Source organism: Ranitomeya imitator, chromosome 1 (genome assembly GCF_032444005.1).
Source record: "Ranitomeya imitator isolate aRanImi1 chromosome 1, aRanImi1.pri, whole genome shotgun sequence".
Lineage (NCBI taxonomy): Eukaryota > Metazoa > Chordata > Amphibia > Anura > Dendrobatidae > Ranitomeya > Ranitomeya imitator.
The window spans coordinates 462,634,949-462,654,705 of record NC_091282.1 but is presented as its reverse complement, the minus strand read 5'-3'; the positions used below and the strand labels follow the sequence as shown (position 1 = coordinate 462,654,705).

General features: G+C 45.4%; 1 protein-coding gene across 2 annotated transcripts in view; it reads left to right on the top strand.

Moving 5' to 3' along the window:
- MPDZ (multiple PDZ domain crumbs cell polarity complex component) overlaps positions 1-19,757 on the top strand; it is a 246,070-nt gene that overhangs the window by 180,468 nt on the left and 45,845 nt on the right. For both annotated transcript variants that reach the window (XM_069764966.1, XM_069764959.1), the window contains 6 exons: positions 1,362-1,442; positions 3,718-3,810; positions 3,910-3,984; positions 4,312-4,492; positions 15,094-15,239; positions 19,023-19,106. In XM_069764966.1, the coding sequence (XP_069621067.1) occupies positions 1,362-1,442; positions 3,718-3,810; positions 3,910-3,984; positions 4,312-4,492; positions 15,094-15,239; positions 19,023-19,106 (660 nt within the window). The remainder of the gene's footprint in view (positions 1-1,361; positions 1,443-3,717; positions 3,811-3,909; positions 3,985-4,311; positions 4,493-15,093; positions 15,240-19,022; positions 19,107-19,757) is intronic.

The window sequence follows — 19,757 nt, the reverse complement described above, 5'->3', positions numbered from 1 at the left end:
CTATAATTGATATAGAGGACTGTATGAGACAAGCAATGCTCACACACTTCAGCTCTCTACTTATAGCGCTATAGTTCTTTGAGATGAGAATCGAAGTGTGCAATTAGCACCTGTCTTATACAGCTCTCTATATAAATTCCAGGTACCAGCGCATTATTCTCCGATGTCTGGCCTAGAAGCAGAGCGTAGTTTGTAATGGCACACAGTTCTGCTCTACTCTTCCTGCAGAGTAATTTCCTCCCATTATATCTATAGGACCTGGCTAGACAAGAGTCTTACTAGATCACACAGAGAAAGCCGATTCTGACATTCTCTGGAGTGTCTTTTTCCCCTGCATGACTATTTCGGCTTATGATTGGACACCGTCACACATGATAAAATTAAAGAATCTGTAGCACCGCCCCCTTAGCGTTAGTGGGAATTAGTAAGTAAAGTTTACAAGCTAAAATATCTGCAACAGGGATGAAAAATAAAAAAATATGTTGTATGTAGATCTTAAGCCATTTCATTATGATGTGGCCAGTTTGGCAAACAAAATGTGGTGAAAGGTCCACTTTAAATGTTCCTCAGGTCAAATGCCATTTATAGTAAAATTTCAATTTCTCCCAGAGGGTTGCTTTAAAATGACCATATAGGTGGACAGCTATACCTTTAACCGCCCCCAACCCCAGCTCAACTGATTGCCCATGTTTTCTCCCTGGAGAGAGGAGAGTCAGCCCCTGTCAGACACCTCTGTGTACAATGTATCCCGTCAGAACCAAAGGATAGGATGAGTTAAAGACCCACAGCTTTAGCCTTCTCTTTCCCAATGTGTGATGTATGTGGAGAGTCTGGATATGCTCATATACATTAGATGTATCCCACAGCTCCCATTCATCATTTATGTACGGCAACCTTTAAATGTTAGCATTATTAGTTGTAAATTTAAGCCATAGGTTATGTTCCCCAAGGAAAAATTCGAATGAAAAATTTGCACTAATCTGCAATTGACTATAAAATGGAAAATGTCTACTATATTTTCATGCGGGGTGAGACTGGTTGGTGCCTCCATCATTTGTATATATAAATCAGGAGTCCTTTTAGTCTTATAATAGTGCCTCTTTTCTCAAATAAAAGACAGAAAAGGTTAGCTATAGATAAGGTTGAAGAAAGGGTGCCATCTTTAATGAAGTCAGTAGTGCACCATGAACTTACACTGTTCAAGTCTACGGTTTGTAATCTGAAACAGAAAGATTGCCAGCGGCATATACCGCTAGGAAGAGCCATCACGTACAAGTAATTACTCCATTTTATACACTGTTGTGACCATTTGCTTGTTCGCCATAGATATTTCTATTGAATGTATTTATTTTCCCGCTCAGAATGATGAGAACAATCCCAGTGTGGAGCCTCCAGTGAATTTCAGCTCCTTTAGGAATGTCATACATGTGAATTTACCAAAGGTAATAACCTTTCTGCTTCAGGCTACAAGAACAGTAATGTTCATTTCATCTTCACTGTGTAAATATGAGCTGTAGGATAGCAATGCTTTTATCTTCCCAGCACAGGCAAATATGCGCTGGGAATAATTACCCTCACACTTACATAGCACATTCCTCCTAGGGGATGGAAAGGCTTTACAGTAGGAAGGCTGTTGCGTAAATGCCTATAAGAGTGAACATATTTGTAGACATGTGCGGTGCGTAGAAGTACTGAAAACATGAGCGACAGAGAAGCAAGGTTTGGATTGGAGAGGATACATAAATACTAAGAGCAGAGCAGCGGTTGGGAACATAGAGCACTCTTATGTATTGTGTAGTCCGAAATGCCCAAAGCCTAGAGTTCTTACTGAGGCCATGACATCTTCTAGCATGTTTGTACTGTGGATGCCAGGAGACTCTGGGTTAAAAATAAAAAAAAATATCTACCTCTTAGTAGCTCTGTGGCTTTCCAGCGCTGCAGCTCTTTTGCTTTCTCTCTCCAGCTCGCTTTCTCTCTCTTTGCGGCTCGCTTTCTCCCTCTCTCAGTGGCTCTCCCACTCTCTCTTTCTGTCTCCTGCTTTCTCTCTCCTTCTTTCTCTCCTGCTTTCTCTCTCCTTCTGTCTCTCCTGCTTTCTCTCTCCTTCTCTCTCCTTCTGTCTCTCCTGCTTTCTCTCTCCTTCTCTCTCCTTCTGTCTCTCCTGCTTTCTCTCTCCTTCTCTCTCCTTCTGTCTCTCCTGCTTTCTCTCTCATTCTCTCTGCTTCTGTCTCTCCTGCTTTCTCTCTCCTTCTCTCTCCTTCTGTCTCTCCTGTTTTCTCTCTCCTTCTTTCTCTCCTGCTTTCTCTCTCCTTCTGTCTCTCCTGCTTTCTCTATCATTCTATCTTTCTGTGGCTCTCCTGCTTTTTTCCTTTCAATCTCGCCCTGTCTGTGGCTCTCCTGCCCTCTCTATTTCTTTGTTTTTATCTCTGTTGCTCTCCTGGTCCCTCTGGCTCTCCTGCACCATCTCTCAGTAGCTCTTCCACTTGTGCGCTCTCACTCTTTGTGGCTCTCCTGCTTTTTCTCTTTTTCAACCTCTCTGTTGCTCTACAGTGCTCTCTTTTTTGGGGGGCTCTCCTGCTTTCTTCCTTTCTCTTCTGCCCTCTCTGTTGCTCTCCTGGTCCCTCTGGCTCTCCTGCACTATCTCTCACTAGCTCTTTCACTTGTGCGCTCTCTCACTCTTTGTAGCTCTCCTGCTTTTTCTCTCTTTCCACCTCTCTGTGGCTCTCCGGTGCTCTTTTTTTTTTGTGGCTCTTCTGCTTTCTTCCTTTCTCTTCCGCCCTCTCTATTTCTTTGGCTCTTTTTCTCTGTTGCTCTCCTGGTCCCTCTGGTTCTCCTACACTATCTCTCAGTAACTCTTCCACTTGTATGCTCTCACTCTCTGTGGTACTCCTGCTCTCTCTCTCTCTCTGTAGCCAATATGTGTCTATCAGACTAATTTTGGTCATTATATGGACTAGGATAGGCCCCACTTTCTTGAATTTTTAGGGTAGAAGAATCAGTTCAAATGATATTTGCTGGTGGTCTTGCTCCTTCCTTTGGCGCACTGGGTTGTAAAGGATAGTTGTTTTACATTACACCTCATGGTTTACCATAGACTCCTGTGATGTGTCCGGTCTCTGTACTTCACTGATTGTACCCACTAGGAAGAGAAAGGGCTATGTAGCTATGTACAGCATGGTGGTCTGTGTGACATTAAGAGGCTGAGAACAATGTGCACATATGAGTCTTCATCTTTTCCTGCCTGACCACACAAAATATGCCCAGTTCTTTGGTCTCCATATAGTAAGGCAGTGAGTGCCCTCTTTGACTGTCAGAAGGTTCTAGTGCCATCAGGTTTACCAGACACTTGGCAACATTTTTTACCAAGAACTTTTCTTACTCAACAAAAACGGCCATAGACTAAATATACAGTAGTATGTCAGACTTCTCTTTAGAAAAGGCGTTTTTATTATTAAAATGTAAAATATTGCAGTATGACTACTCTTTTGCCTTCTGCACACTACATCAATATTAACCATTTTGATAAAGTTTGGGACATGGCATGTTATCTGTATATGAACACATAAGTGGCCATCTTTGGGTGGGAAGAGGCTAGTATGTAGCTTTGTTCTTCAGTTAATTACTAGGATGAAGTCCAGAAAAAATATCCTCTCGCATCACCACTCATGTCCTATAAATCCCCCCAGTTCCTTAACCCTGAATATGCTACATCTCTTGTAGGACCAAGGAGGCTTGGGTATTGCTATCAGTGAAGAGGATACGGTTAATGGAGTAGTTATTAAAAGTGTAACGGATTATGGTGCAGCGGCAAAGGTGAGTAGGAACGGAGAGAAATACATGTATATGTGTGTGGGTTCTGGGTTTTAGTGCTGCAATAGAGAAACTGTTTTGTCACCTGTTCCTCACTTACAGGATGGACGAATTAATGTGGGTGACTGTATCTTAGCAGTAGATGATGAACCAGTGGTGGGTGACCCTATTGAGAAGGTAGGTGTTATAATTTACTGTTACCATTGTATATAATATATAAGATTATATATATCATATATAATATGTAGATATAGCATTGAATATAGTATATTAAATATAGAAGTGCCAAGATCAGAAAACTGCATATAAATACTTCATAGGACTCATTTTTGGAGTGTTATTTCACTTAGTATCTATTCTATGTAGCTGCTCACATTGAGTCCTAACATTTCATTAATTTTTATGGAAAAACTACAGTTTTTGAAGGTAATAAATCACTCACACTGTCTATTACTTAAATCAGTGTGTTTTATGTTAATTACTTGATGTATTTATTTCTTGTAGGTTGTCAATCTCCTTAAAAAATCAAAAGCAACTGTGAAATTGACAATAAGTTGTGAGGAAAAAGACATTCAACAAAACCATGTAGTATCGCTGTCTACATTTACTCCCAGCGCTGCCGAGAATAGGAGCAGCCAGCAGTGTCTCCCACATGTCAGCCTTCCCGAGCCAGAACCTGTCCATAGTAAGGATCACAGTGTTATTATTGTGTGTGTGTGTGTGTATATATTGTGGTAGAGCAACTCACTCGGCTGCGCACTGAGATACACAGGTATGTTGTCTCTTTAAATCCTCCATTGGTTTTTTTGTATGTGCAGCATAAACCAACGTGAATCAAAAATAACCGAAAATAAACACAGCCCTCCAGGCAAAACAAGAGAGACAAAACAGAATGGAGTCTCACAGTCTCTGCAGCAGCCGGGATCTGCCCTACTCAGTGTTGGCAAAGTCTCCAGGTTCAGTTTAGCTTTCTCGGACTTCCTCTCTCCTCACATGCTGAACACGGACTACCGCTGAAGGCCAGCTATTTAACCCCCAGACCACACCCTGGGGCGGCGATAAGGTGGACAACCTCCCACCTGCTCTATGGTCGTCCACAAGAAAAACAGCCCTTTAAACAAATCGGCTGTTAGCCCCTTCAGAGCACTTACTGTGCTGGAGGAAAATTTTTGCGTTTTAAATCACTGAAGCCTTTAACCCCTTTCTGCCGTCGGACATACTATCCCGTCCATGTGACCTGGGACTTAATTCAAATGGACGGGATAGTACATCATATGCTATCAGCCATACTCACGGGGGGATCGCGGACGGGTATCAGCTGATTATCACAGCTGACATCCAGGACTAAGTGCCAGGAGCGGTCACGGACTGCTCATGGCACTTTAACCCCTGGAACAGGGCTCCCTGCATGCTTCCTTGAGACCTTCAGAACAACGCGATGTGATCGGGTTGTTCTGAGGTTCTCCCTGCCAGCAGACCCCCCGGATCCAAGATGGCCGCAGGGTCCGACCCGGTCCTGCAGGGAGGTGGCTTCTCAGTGCCTGCTGAGAGCAGGACCTGATAAGCCTCCTTCACTGCCTGTCAGATGGCTGATCTGATACATTGCTCGTCTGACTTTATACAGTGATGTCCCGCCCTGGGACAATGTAAAAAAGTAAAAAAAAATAATATACTGTGCCAAAGTAATTTTCAAAAAATTCCTAAATAAAGAAAAATAAATATTGTTCCAATTAATACATTTCTTTATGTAAATTAAGAAAAATAAATAAAAGTACACATATTTAGTTTCGCCGTGTCCGTAATGACCCGACTTACAAACTTGTCCCTCTAGCTAACCCCTTGAGTGAACACCATAAAAAAAATAAAATACAAGTAAAAAAACAATGCTTTATCATCACACCACCGAACAAAAAGTGGAATAACACGCGATCAAAAAGACGGATATAAATTAACATGGTACCACTGAAAATGTCATCTTGTCCCGCAAAATATGAGCCGCCAGACAGCACTATCAGCAAAAACGAAAAAAATTATAGTCCTCAGAATAAAGCGATACAAAAATAATTATTTTTTATGTAAAATAGTTTTTATTGTATAAAAACGCCAAAACATAAAAAAATTATATAGATGAGATATTGCTGTAATCGGTACTAATCCGAAGAAAAAAACAGCTTTATCAATTTTACCAAACTTAGAACGGTATAAACGCCCCACCCGACAGAAATTCATGAATTGCTGGTTTTTGTTCATTCTGCCTCCTAAAAATCGTAAGAAAAAGCGATCATCCCGAAAATGGTACCAATAAAAATGTCACCTCATCCCGCAAAAAACAAGATCTCACATGACTCTGTGGGCCAAAATATGGAAAAAAATTATAGCTCTCAAAATGTGGTGATGCAAAAACTATTTTTTGCAATATAAAGCATCTTTCTCCTTCGCCTTATTGGGGGACACAGACTGTGGGTGTATGCTGCTGCCACTAGGAGGTTGGCACTAAGGGATACAAAAAGAGTTCGCTCCTCCCCTGCAGTATACACCCTCCTGCTGGCTCTCCGCTAACCAGTTCTTGCTTAGCACACGGACGGGTCTGCTATTCAGACCCAAAACTCTTTATTATTTTATTTTTACCTTTTACATTTTTGATTTTAGATTTTATTTTTTCCACGGACGAATGGGACGACAGTTCCTTTCAAGGTTCCGATCTCCCTGAACCTTCAACAGGCGAGCACGGAGAGTGTCCCCTCTCCGTATCCTCTCCTGCGACGTGGGATGCGAAGCCTGGGCTGATTCTTAGGGGCGACTGGTCCCTTCAAGGGGCTCCGATCTCCCCGCACCCTGAACTGACAAGGACATGGAGTGTCGCCTCTACGTACCCTCTTCCCCAGCCAGGCCTAATGCCGGACAACTGGCCCTGTCCACCCGGGGACAGAGGCCCCTCTTTATGGCGTCTGAGCAGCCCCCCACTGTCCCACCACTGTAAAAGCGGATGGCACAAGGAGGCGGACGGTTCCTCTCCAGCTCCCTTACAAAGGGATGGTGGATTGAGGTTTTCAACTTTATCCCTGCAACGTCCATGCTGCAAAACCTGACTTGCAGCAGAACAATAGAGTGCGTGCTTTCCTCGGCGCTGAAACCCAGTCATCCGCGGCGGCTCCATGCCGGGACGCGCACCGATAGGGAGTGGATCCAGTCTGCAGTGGGATATTCACATGCTGACAGGCAGCCTCAGCTTCCCTGTGGCCCACCTCCCTGAGGTAACGCTCCGGCTGGCTGCAAAAATTTAGCCCCCGGCTTCGGCCGATGTGTAGGCCGCGGATGAATGGGGCGACGGATCCTTTCAAGGTTCCGATCTCCCCGAACCATCAACAGGCGAGCATGGAGAGTGTCGCCTCTCCATATCCTCTCCTGCGACGTGGGATGCCAGGCCTGGGCTGATTCTTAGGGGTGACGGGTCCCTTCAAGGGCACCAATCTCTCCCGGAAGCCGCGCCCGCACTAAGGTGTGCTAATGCGGCTCCGCCTGCTTTTCTGGCGCTTCTCGCCTGCCACGGGAACGCTCAGTTTTCTCACCTCACTTTTACCACTGGTATCGCCCCCGCTGGCTGCAGAAATTTAAGCCCTGGCTTGGGCCTATTCATGGAAGTCTCGAGGCTCTGCCCACATTGTGTCTGTGGCTCCGCCCCCCGAATTGGCACTTCTCGCTCTCTGCGAGATTTTACCACCTCTGCAACTCCCGGTGGCCATCTTGGTCCACCCGGCCGGCTTACACGGGCGACGGTTTTTGCATTAAAAGGGTACAACGACTCTACATCAGTACCCAGGTAAGGAAGTACCTGACCAGTATGCCCTGGTCTTAAAGGCACATGACCAGCATGCCCTGGTCTTAAAGGCACTTCACCAGTATGCCCTGGTCTTAAAGGCACATGACCAGCTTTCCTTGGTCTTAAAGGCACATGACCAGTATGTCCTGGTCCTAAAGGCACATGACCTGTATGCCTTGGACTTAAAGGCATCAGCGTTACCGTTTTGTTTGCCGGGTCTGTAGTGGATGGTGAAGTCCAGAGGTTGTGGGGCTAAACTCCACCGCAGCAATCTGGCGTTGTCTCCGGAGACCCGATTAAGCCAGACTAGGGGATTATGATCCATTTGGAGGGAAAACTATCGTGCATAAAAATATGGTTGCAACTTTTTGAGTGCCCATACTACCGCCAGGCACTCCTTCTCGATGGCCGCATAGCTTACTTCACGGGGCAGTAGTTTCCGACTCAGGTAAGCTACCGGGTGTTCTTGGTCGTCCGGCCCGACTTGGCTCAGTACTGCCCCCAATCCAAACCTAGAAGCGTCTGTGTGAACAAGGAAACGTTTCGTTGGATCGGGTGCGGCCAATACAGGGGTATTGGTGAGGGCGTCCTTTAGTTGGCGGAAGGCTTCCTCACACTCTGGGGTCCAGGTTACCTGGCGGGGTTGGTTCTTACGGGTCAGATCAGTGAGGGTCTTGGCTACGCTGCTGTAATTGGGAACGAATTTCCTGTAATACCCCACTGTCCCTAGAAACGCCATGACCTGGGTTTTAGTGCGTGGGGTGGGCCATTTGGCTATGGCCTCAATCTTGGCTGGTTCTGGTCTCTGTTTCCCACTTTCTACCCAATACCCTAAATACTGAACCTCTGCTTTGCCCACGTGACACTTGTTTGGGTTCAGGGTGATTCCGGCCTTGTGGATTCTGTCCAATACTGTCTCTATGTGATTTAGATGCTCTTCACATGTCGGGTTGTAGATGGCAATGTTGTCCAGGTAGGCACAAGCATAGTCCTGAAGACCATCCAGAAGCCGGTCAGCCAGCCTCTGGAAGGTCGCCGGGGCATTCTTCATCCCGAATGGGCACTAACACTACGGGGGATGCCCAGGGACTATCTGACTCTGCAATGACCCCTAAACGCAACATCTCTTGTATCTCTTGTCGCATCCCCTCTCGTACAGACTCAGAGACGCGGAAGGGGTTTTGACGCAGGGGGGTTTGATCCTGGGTCTCAACCTTGTGTTGTGCCAGGCGATTGTACCCTGGTCTCCCCGATAACATCCTCTGTCGCTGGCTCAACAACTCCTCCGCCTGCTGTCTCTCCCGGGGGCCTAGGTCTTCACCCAAGTGTACCTGGTCCCATGTTTTAGACTGAGTCCTTTCCCCTAAGACATCCGGCAAGGGAAGTCCGGCTAAATCCTCTGCTTCAGGTGCACAGATGGCCACTACCTCTTCGGAGCGCTCCCGATAGGGCTTCAGCATATTCACGTGGAACATGCGGATAACCCTGGGGTCGTCACAATCGGCGACATTATAGGTGGTGTCGGCTATTTTCCCCACTACCTGGTAGGGCCCCTGCCATGCAGCTTGGAACTTGTTCTGCCTAGTGGGCTCTAACACCAGGACCTTCTGCCCTATTTCCATGGTGCGCTCTCTGGCCCTCAGATCGTACCATACGCGCTGGTGCCGTTGGGCCACCTGCATGTTCCCACGTACAGCCTGGGTCAGCTCCTGTAGGCGGTCCCGGAATTCCAGCACATAGGGTACAATAGGTACCCCTTCTATGGTGCCCTCCCCTTCCCAGTGTTCTAGCACTAAGTCTAGGGGTCCCCTTACCCGTCTCCCGTATACCAGTTCGAATGGGGAGAACCCCGTGGATTCTTGGGGCACCTCTCGATAGGCAAACAGGAGGTGAGGCAAGAATTTCTCCCAGTCCCTGTAGGTCCTGGTAAAAGTCCCAATGAGTTGTTTTAACGTCCCGTTAAAGCGTTCACACAACCCATTGGTTTGCGGGTGGTATGGGGCGCTTCTAATGGACTTTACGCCGCACAGCTTCCACAGTTGGTTGGTCACCTCTGCTGTAAACTGGGCACCCTGGTCTGAGATAATCTCCTGGGGAAATCCAACCCGTGAGAAAACCTGGAGCAGGGCAGCCGCCACCGTCTCTGCCAGTATGTTAGGTAACGCAACCGCCTCTGGATACCGTGTGGCATAATCTACCACTGTCAATATATACCTTTTCCCTGACGGACTGGGTTTGGCTAACGGCCCTATCAGATCGACCGCTACTCGGCTAAATGGTTCCTCCACAATGGGGAGGGGGCGTAATTTGGCCTTGCATCGATCTCCCCTCTTGCCAATGCGCTGGCAACTGTCACAGATCTGGCAGTATTGACGAACATCATAGGTTACCCCCGGCCAAAAGAAGTTTTGTGTCAGACGATGCCTGGTGCGACTGACGCCGAAGTGCCCGGCCAAGGGTATGTCATGAGAGATTCGCAGTAACTCCTGCCTATACTTCTTGGGAACTACCAGCTGTCGTTTTATAGTGGGGCTCGTCCCTGTGTGGTGCTGCTCTGTGATCTAGTAGAGGAGTCCCTGCTTCCATATAAACTGTTCCCCTTCCAGTACCCCTCTCCCCTCCTGTGCCTTCCCACGATATCCCTCCAATGAAGGATCCTCAAGTAACTCCCTCTTAAATTCATCTGGGGTGGCCCAAGAAATGTGTCTGGCTATGGGAATACGTGTAGGGCTGGGATGTCTTACCTGGGCCTCCTCTGAGTGTGATTCCGCCTCCGCAGCTTGAGCTTGTCTCCGGGTGGTATGTCTCAGCCAGAGGGGCAACCGAGAAGGCAGACAACATGGGCCCCAAGTCATTTCCCAGCAAAACGTCTGCAAGCAAATCCTCCATCAAGCCGACCTCAACAAGGCCATCCCCAACTCCCCAGTTCAGGTGAATCCTGGCAGTGGGCAGTCGATGTATGGCTCCCCCTGCTACACGGACTGCCACTGTCCGGTCCGTCTTCTCTTGGTCCCGGACGAGATGAGGCTTCACAAGGGTCAAAGTTGCTCCGGAATCTTAGTCCCTGCATGCGTTTCCCATTAACCCACACGACCTGTCGATGCTGTTGTCGATTATCTGCCCGGGCCGCCTGCACGGGGTCTACTTCATGTAGCACTTCCTCCATGTCTTCCACCCCTTGGTTAGTTGTAGCCCCCATTGCCGGGTCAGCTTCGCCTTGGTAGCAGTGTACAGCGGCCCGGCGGAAGGTAGCTGTTCCCGCCTTTGGCCACTGGGTATGCTGAGTCCGGTTGGGACATTGTCTTTGCAGGTGGCCCAGCTGACGGCAGGTGTGGCATCGCGCCCCAGTGGAACTGTGGTAGGCCGGGTTTCTAGCTGGTCCCCCTACAATCTTTGGTGGTTTGGGGCCCTCCAGCTCCATGGGCGGACCCCTAGTAACCATCTTTGATCCGGACAACTGAGGCCTCCTGGCATCATGATGTTCATTGGCCAGACGAGCGGCTTCCTCAAGAGTCGTTGGCCACCTATCCCGAAGCCATTCCTGTGTCTCGGGGGTTAGTCCATTAAAGAATCGTTCTAACAAGAAGAGCTGGAGGACGTCCTCCTTAGTGGTTGCTTGGCTCCCTTGTACCCACTGTAGCAGTGACCGCCGTAATTTACAGGCCCATTCAGCGTGGGTATCTGTTACGCGTTTGATAAGTCCGCTGAACTTTTGGTGGTATGCCTCTGGTGTCAGCGCATACCGGGCCAAGATCACTTCTTTGATCCGCTCATAGTCCATACAGTCCTCATCAGGTACCGTACGATAGGTGTCCGCTGCCCGGCCTGTCAGCTTGCTGGCCAGAATCTGAACTCGTTCCTCCGGCTTCACTTGATGAAGGGCACACTGCCGCTCAAAGTCCTGCAGAAAGCCATCAATGTCTTCCTCTGCCTCCCCCAACTGTCAGAAGGCATTATACTGGATCTTTTTGTGGCTTACTGTTGAAGGTACCTGGTCGAAGGCCAGAGCTCCCCCTGCTCGCTGACTCTTCTCTCTCCGCTCTGCCATCTCCATCTTGGCCAGCTCCACTTTGGTCCGCTCGGCCATCTTTTCCTTCAGATCAGTACACACATCAGCCATCACCTCTCGTATGATCTCTACTGCAGGGTTTGGGCCATTGAACGCCAGTCTGTTCTTTACCTCCCTCTGGAATTCAGTCTCCTCCACGTTCACATTGGGGGGCGCGGCACTGTCGTGTTCCATGATGGCTGCTATCAAATCTGCTTTTGTTTTGTTGCTGGCGATCAACCCTCGGGCTTCCACCAGATCTTTTAATGTAGTCCTCTTTAACTTCTGGTAGTTGTTTTCCATTCATTCCTTTCCTCCTGTAGAAGGGGTATCCTGCTGTCTGCCACCAGTGTAACGGGGTCTACCAAGCTGGGGTACCTCTTTCAGTACCACCCCGTGTTTCAGTAGGTCCACTCTGCTTTGGCTGGAGTTGCTTGGTTACATGGGCGCATATAAAAGATCACTGCTTCTCCACGTATTTCCAGTCTGACAACACTTTACTCACAGGACACAGAATATATCACACAGATACAGAGGGCAGGCCAATAGAAAAGTGGCAGGCCAGACATACATTACAATAGCCGCAGGTGGCCAGATCCTGCCGATATTTACTGTGGGAATTACAAAGGTGGGGGCGGACAAAATGGGAATATCTTGTCCCCTCTGCCCAGGGGCGCAGCTTGTGGGCTGATGCATTAGGGACATGCATCTCACATGGAACCTATTATACATACAGTACAGACCAAAAGTTTGGACACATCTCATTTAAAAAATTTTCTGTATTTTCATGACTATGAAAATTGTACATTCACACTGAAGGCATGAAAACTATGAATTAACACATGTATAATTATATACTTAACAAAAAAGTGTGAAACAACTGGAATTATGTCTTATATTCTAGGTTCTTCAAAGTAACCACCTTTTGCTTTGATGACTGCTTTGCACACTCTTGACATTCTCTTGATGAGCTTCAAGAGGTAGTCACCGGAAATTGTTTTCACTTCACAGGTGTGCCCTGTCAGGTTTAATAAGTGGGATTTATTGCCTTATAAAGTGTTTTGGGATCATCAGTTGTGTTGTGCATAAGTCTGGTGGATACACAGCTGATAGTCCTACTGAATAGACTTAGAATTTGTATTATGGCAAGAAAAAAGCAGCTAAGTAAAGAAAAACGAGTGGCCATCATTACTTTAAGAAATGAAGGTCAGTCAGTCCAAAAAATTGGGAAAACTTTGATAGTGTCCCCAAGTGCAGTTGCAAAAACCTTCAAGCGCTACAAAGAAACTGGCTCACATGAGGACCGCCCCAGGAAAGGAAGACCTCTGCTTCTGATGATAAGTTTATCCGAGTCACCAGCCTCAGAAATCGCAGGTTAACAGCAGCTCAGATTAGAGACCAGGTCAATGCCACACAGAGTTCTAGCAGCAGACACATCTCTACAACAACTGTTAAGAGGAGACTGTGTGCAGCAGGCCTTCATGGTAAATTAGCTGCTAGGAAACCACTGCTAAGGACAGGCAACAAGCAGAAGAGACTTGTTTGGGCTAAAGAACACAAGGAATGGACATTAGACCAGTGGAAATCTGTGCTTTGGTCTGATGAGTCCAAATTTGAGATCTTTGGTTTCAACCACCGTGTCTTTGTGCGACGCAGAAAAGGTGAACGATGGACTCTACATGCCTGGTTCCCACCGTGAAGCATGGAGGAGATGGTGTGGGGGGGGGGGGGGTCGCTTTGCTGGTGACACTGTTGGGGATTTATTCAAAATTGAAGGCATACTGAACCAGCATGGCTACCACAGCATCTTGCAGCGGCATGCTATTCCATCCGGTTTGCGTTTAGTTGGACCATCATTTATTTTTCAACAGGACAATGACTCCAAACACACCTCCAGGCTGTGTAAGGGCTATTTGACCAAGAAGGAGAGTGATGGGGAGCTACGCCAGATGACCTCATGGTTTGGGGTGAGCTGGACCGCAGAGTGAAGGTAAAAGGGCCAACAAGTGCTAAGCATCTCTGGGAACTCCTTCAAGATTGTTGGAAGACCATTCCCGGTGACTACCTCTTGAAGCTCATCAAGAGAATGCCAAAAGTGTGCAAAGCAGTCATCAAAGCAAAAGGTGGCTACTTTGAAGAACCTAGAATATAAGACATAATTTCCGTTATTTCACACTTTTTTGTTAAGTATATAATTCCACATGTGTTAATTCATAGTTTTGATGCCTTCAGTGTGAATGTACAATTTTCATAGTCATGAAAATACAGAAAAATCTTTAAATTAGAAGGTGTGTCCAAACTTTTGGTCTGTACTGTACATACAACTGCACAACATATTCTGGGTGCTGAGTGGTTCTGTAACACGTAACACCCCCTTCTCATTCGCCATTACTTGGACAACCCCTTTTCATTCCCCCACTACTTGGACAAAACCCCTTCTCATTCCTCACTATTTGGAAAATCCCTTCTCATTCCTCACTACTTGGACAATCCCTTCTCATTCCCCATGTTTGGCCCCAATAAAATATAAACACTCCTACTCCTCTCACGTGCCCGCACTGTTCCAGTGGTCCCGGGGCTCACATCCGATTATGACCGGTGAGCACTGCGCCCTTGAAAGCTGGTGTAGCTCTTCCCGCCTCCAGATGTTTATGTAATCAAGAGGAAGTGAGCGTTCAGCCGCCATTCCCACCCCTCTTGATTACTTGTATGACCTAAGGAGGAGACAGTGACGCCTGCGGGAGGTGAGTATAGGTGTTTTTATTTTATCGAGGCCAAACATGGGGAATGAGAAGCGGCTTTCCTAGTACTTTGCAACCCCTTTAGTGTTGCTTTTTGTGCAGGAGAGAATAGACTTTGCAAGTAATGCATTATAATAATAACAACATAATATAACTTAATTTGTATTAGTGGTCTGCATTGGCTGACTGTCTGGGAATTTTGCCCCTATTAAACAATGTATCATATTTTTATTCAATAATCATTTTTATATGGAATTTCCTTATTTAGTAGCTTATTTTTTACTGTATCTGCTTGTATAGTTAGTAAAATTAATTTGACATCAATGAGGCTTGAAATGTCTCCAATTATTAGATATTAAACATTTTGAAACCAAAACAAATTCAATTCAGTCACTTGGAGGTAGAAAACCTTGTAGAAAAGAAAAAAAAGCAAACTTGTCTGAGATATAAAGTTTGCTGGAATATCGGATGCCAGTTTAAAAATAATTCAGTATATTACTTGTATGTATGTATGTACTGTATATCTCTAATGTCTGTAAAGGTATATACCGTAGATTAGTGTCCTTGCACCAAGAAGTGACAGTATAAATGTGCACTCCTACTTTTTCTTATGGGACGACCATAGTAGTTCCAGAACATGTTCAAAACAAGTTATATTTCCTTTGTGATATTTATAGGTGCCAGTCGATCATCTACTCCAGCTACATTTCCATCCGACCCAACCACTTGTCCAATTATACCGGGATGTGAAACAACAATTGAAATATCTAAAGGGAGAACAGGTCTGGGACTTAGCATTGTCGGGGGCGCAGACACTTTACTGGTAAGTACATCTTTGGTTATTGAATACCAAACTTAAGTCTTAGTCATGCTTTATTGTTGTGATATATCCTGTCTACATAAAGCATACCTCTAATGATAATATCAAAAAAGGTTTTTGATTCAGCTCATACCTGTATTAAACATGTTTTTGTACTAGCATTTTTGCATCCAATACTGATGGGTGTTTTTAACTCTTGCTGGGACAAAAGTCTTTGGTTTTATAGATTTTTTGGGGGTGACTGCTGGACTAACCACTAACAAAAGAGAAATCTAAATCAATTAATATTTGATGTGACCACCCTTTGTCTTCAAAAACAACATCAGTTCTTCTAGATACACATTCACATAGGTTTTGAAGAAACTCAGCAGGGAGGTTGTTCCAAACATCTTGGAGAACTAACCACAGATCTTCAGATTCTTCATGTAATCCCAGACAAACTCGATGATGTTGACATCAGGCCATATCATCATTTCCAGGACTCTTTGTTCTTCTTTATGCTGTAGATAGTTCTTAATGACATTACCGTATATACTTGTGTATAAGCCGTGATTTTCAGAACATTTTTTTGCGCCGAAAACGCTCCCTTCGGTTTATACATGAGTCATTGTCCAGAAAGCCGGCGGGGGAGCGGCGGAGCAGTGGCCAGAGCCGGTTAACAGAAGGCATCATACTCACCATCATCACGCCGTCGCTGCATCTCCATCCCTGCATCTCCGTCCCGGGGCTTGCGGCTCTTCCAGTGCTAAGCGGTCACATGGTACCACTCATTAAGGTAATGAATATGCACGCTTCTCCACTCCCATAGGCATGGAGCGCATTTTCATTACCTTAATGAGCGGTACCACGTGACCGCTTAGCACAGGAGAGCTTGCGGCGCCAGGACAACGGAGATACAGCGACGGCGTGAGGAAGGTGGGTAGGACAGTGGGGGGGTGTGAGCCATGCATACAATGATGGGACGGGGTGAGCCATGCGGGACCAGGGGAGCCATGCATACAACAGGGGGGGGCCACACATACCAGGACAGGACGGGGGAGCCACACATACCAGGACACGAAGGGAGCCACACATAGCAGGACAAAACGAGGGAGCCACGCATAACAGGACAGGACGGGGGAGCCACACATACCAGGACAGGACGGGGGGGGGAGGGAGCCACATATAGCAGGACAAAACGGGGGAGCCTGGTATGTACCAGGACGGGGGAGCCACACATACCAGGACAGTGACGGGGGGAGCCACGCATACCAGGACAGGGATGAGGGGACAATGCATACCCGGCTTATACTCAAGTCAATAAGCTTACACAGTTTTCCATGGCAAAATTAGGTGCCTCGGCTTATACTCGGGTTGGCTTATACTCGAGTATATACGGTAATTGTATGTTTAGGTAATTTTCCTTCTGCAGAATAAATTTATAGCCAATCGGACTCCTCCTTGATGCTTTTGCATGATGGATAAGTATCTGCCTGCATTTTCAGCGTTGAGGACAGCAAGAAATGGGTAATGTTGTGGACCCAGTGGTCAGCCAGAGAAACTTGGTGTAGCAGATGAATGAGACATCATACTTCTGTTCAAAATTGGAGGATGTCTAGCAGTGAAACTAGCTCAAAACTGGCACAAGTGAGACCCGTCTAGACCCAACTACTGTTTGGAGAAATATTGCCAAAAGTGGTCTTCATGGAAGAATTACAGATATAAAGAAACCATACGTTCGTCATGTAAACAATATCAAGCGACCCCTCTAGATGTGAAAACAGGAACTGAGGTGCAGAAAATGGCAGCAAGTGCTCTGAACTCAAAATGTGAAATATTTGGCTGTAACAGAAGGCAGTTCGTTTACCAAAGGGCTGGAGAGCAGTCAAATAATGAGTGTCTTGTTAGCAACAGTTAAGCATGGTGGAGGTAACCGACAAGTTTTCAGTTGCATTTCCGCAAATATATGTTTGGTCAGAATTTAATGCAAAGAAATACAAGCAAATGCATATCTAACATGCGGTACAATCAGTGAGGCGTCTGATTGGCCCCAAATTTATTCTACAATAGGACAACTACCCCAAACAAACAGCCAATGTAATTTAGAAATTCTTTTTAGTGTATAGAATAGCCTGGAAGTGATGACATGAACCCCACCAATCCCTGATATCAAAATAATTAAGGTTGTCTGGGAATTCATGAAGATACTGAAGAATTTGCAGAAGCCTACTTCCATGGGAGATCCTGTGGTGATTTCTCCAAGATTTTTGGAACATGTTCCTTCAAAAACTGTATTTAAATCTACCTAGAAAAGTTTATGCTGTTTTGAAGGCAAAGGATGGTCACATCAAATAGGGATTTCACTTAGATTTTTCTTTTGATCATTCACTTTGCATATTATTAATCAATAATACTTCTATTTTTGAAAACATTTGTACTTTGCAGCATTTTTTCCACACCTTCCTAAATCTTTTGTACTGTATTGTATATCTTTTGATGAGTGTTATTTAGTATACAGTGATGTGTAGTAGATGCTGACCTGAAATTCTGACAAGGTAATTTATTGCTTCTAATTGGTTAATGTAGGAAGTTTTTTTCCACACATGCGTAAGATTTTGAACATTAGTATACTTGTGTTTCAGAATTGCTAAGCACTTACTACTACTCCATTAATGTATGTAGGTAGTTATTACCCACTAACCACATGCTCACCGCATTCTCTCGGTGCACTTACCTGCTTGTTACTTCTCATTAGACCCAGCAAAAGAGTGCACCGTCACTGCGCACTGAAAAGGAATATTCCACAGTGAGCTTATACTGAGCATGTATTGGCGTTGACAACTGACACATGTTCAATGGAGCAGGCCCTTAAACGGACATCACCGATGACGCTTCTTTTCTGGGCTGGGAAAGCAGATTTGGCAGCCCTATGATGACATCCCGTTTGAGTATTCCAGCATACACTAGGGATTCTCAAACAAAATATCTTCGAAATGGAGCTTAAAAGCAAAGAAGATAGTTGGCACTGTAGGGACTTTTTAGTCGAAGTAGAACAGCAATTAGTGAATTACATTAGACATTTAGGATTTAAATCAACTTTAATTACACACCACTCCTTTAAAGTACAATCATAGCCAAAAGTGTCATACCTCAAAATTGTTCCAGAAACTTATTGCAATTACACGTTTTGTGATACACGTTTCATTCTTTTGGGTAAATTGGACCACAAAAAAAAACACAATTTGCCGAAAAAAGGCAAATTGGACGTAATGTCACACACAACCCGGACAAAAATGTTGGCACCCTCAACTTAATATTTTGCTGACACCCTTTGGAATAAATACAGTACATACCGTACATTTATAGGTGAAAACCTATCCTATTTCAGTCCTGATATAGGTAAGCTGACTGTTGTAGGTAAGATATATCCGCCTGGAGAGCAGAATATATGGGAGATTGAGCTTAGATTACAAGGAGTGACAACGAAATAAACTGTTGGTGAAAGTAGGACTTTCAGGGCAATTTTTCACCTTAAAGAAAGATTAGAGCTGGAGTGACAGAGCCTCATTTGCATATCGATTCAAATGCTGATTTTTTTTTTCAGTAAAGGAAGAATGGACTGGCCATGTAAAGACATTGCTTGATTGGTCTTTGACATCTTGCTGCCATATTCTCTTTAGAGAAATGTGAAGTATACCAATATTGTCTATTGTCCTGGTATTTACGTAACAATTTTTACTCTCCGTTATTGTTTTGTAAAATGAACTGGGTTTTTTTGTTTGTTTTGTTTGTTTGTTTTTTTCTCAGGGTGCCATTATTATCCATGAAGTTTATGAAGAAGGAGCAGCTTCCAAAGATGGCAGATTATGGGCTGGCGACCAAATTTTAGAGGTAAGCGAGGAAAAAATTATAAACACATTGGCCCCAATTCATCAAAGCGTTTGCACCAGAATGCTGCTGTAAAATGTATTGAAAAATAGCTAAATTTTAGCTCTACATTAAAATGTTGTGGCTTTCGTGGCAGGACTGTGGCTTTGTGTAAGCCAACCCTCTGACTCCTCAATCTCCACAGCACTGCCTCACTACTGAGCATGTGCATAATGTGCAGCACAGATTCACCTCAACTAAAAGCTGAGATCCTTAGATCAGGAACAGAACAGACATTTATAGGACATTTCATTACTTTCCCAAATTCTTATGAAATCATTTACGGCACATCCTGCATTGTACTACTGGACCCAAGCTATTATATATTGTTGGAGTCGGTCAAATTTTATACCGACTCTACCTAAATGGACACCAACTTTGACTCCACAGCCTTGTTTGATGGTCTCACTCCAATTTTTGCTCAGCTATGACTAAGTGGGTATGAGCTGGGGCAGAACAGAGACATGGCCCATCAAATTCAAGACTGGAGTAAGGTTTTGGCAAGGCACACACGGCGTCTGTTTATGAATCGGGAGCACCTGACTTCGGCACAGTCCGCCTCATCAGGACCGTCGTAAAAATGGCTGGCTTTGATTAATCGATATCATAATATCC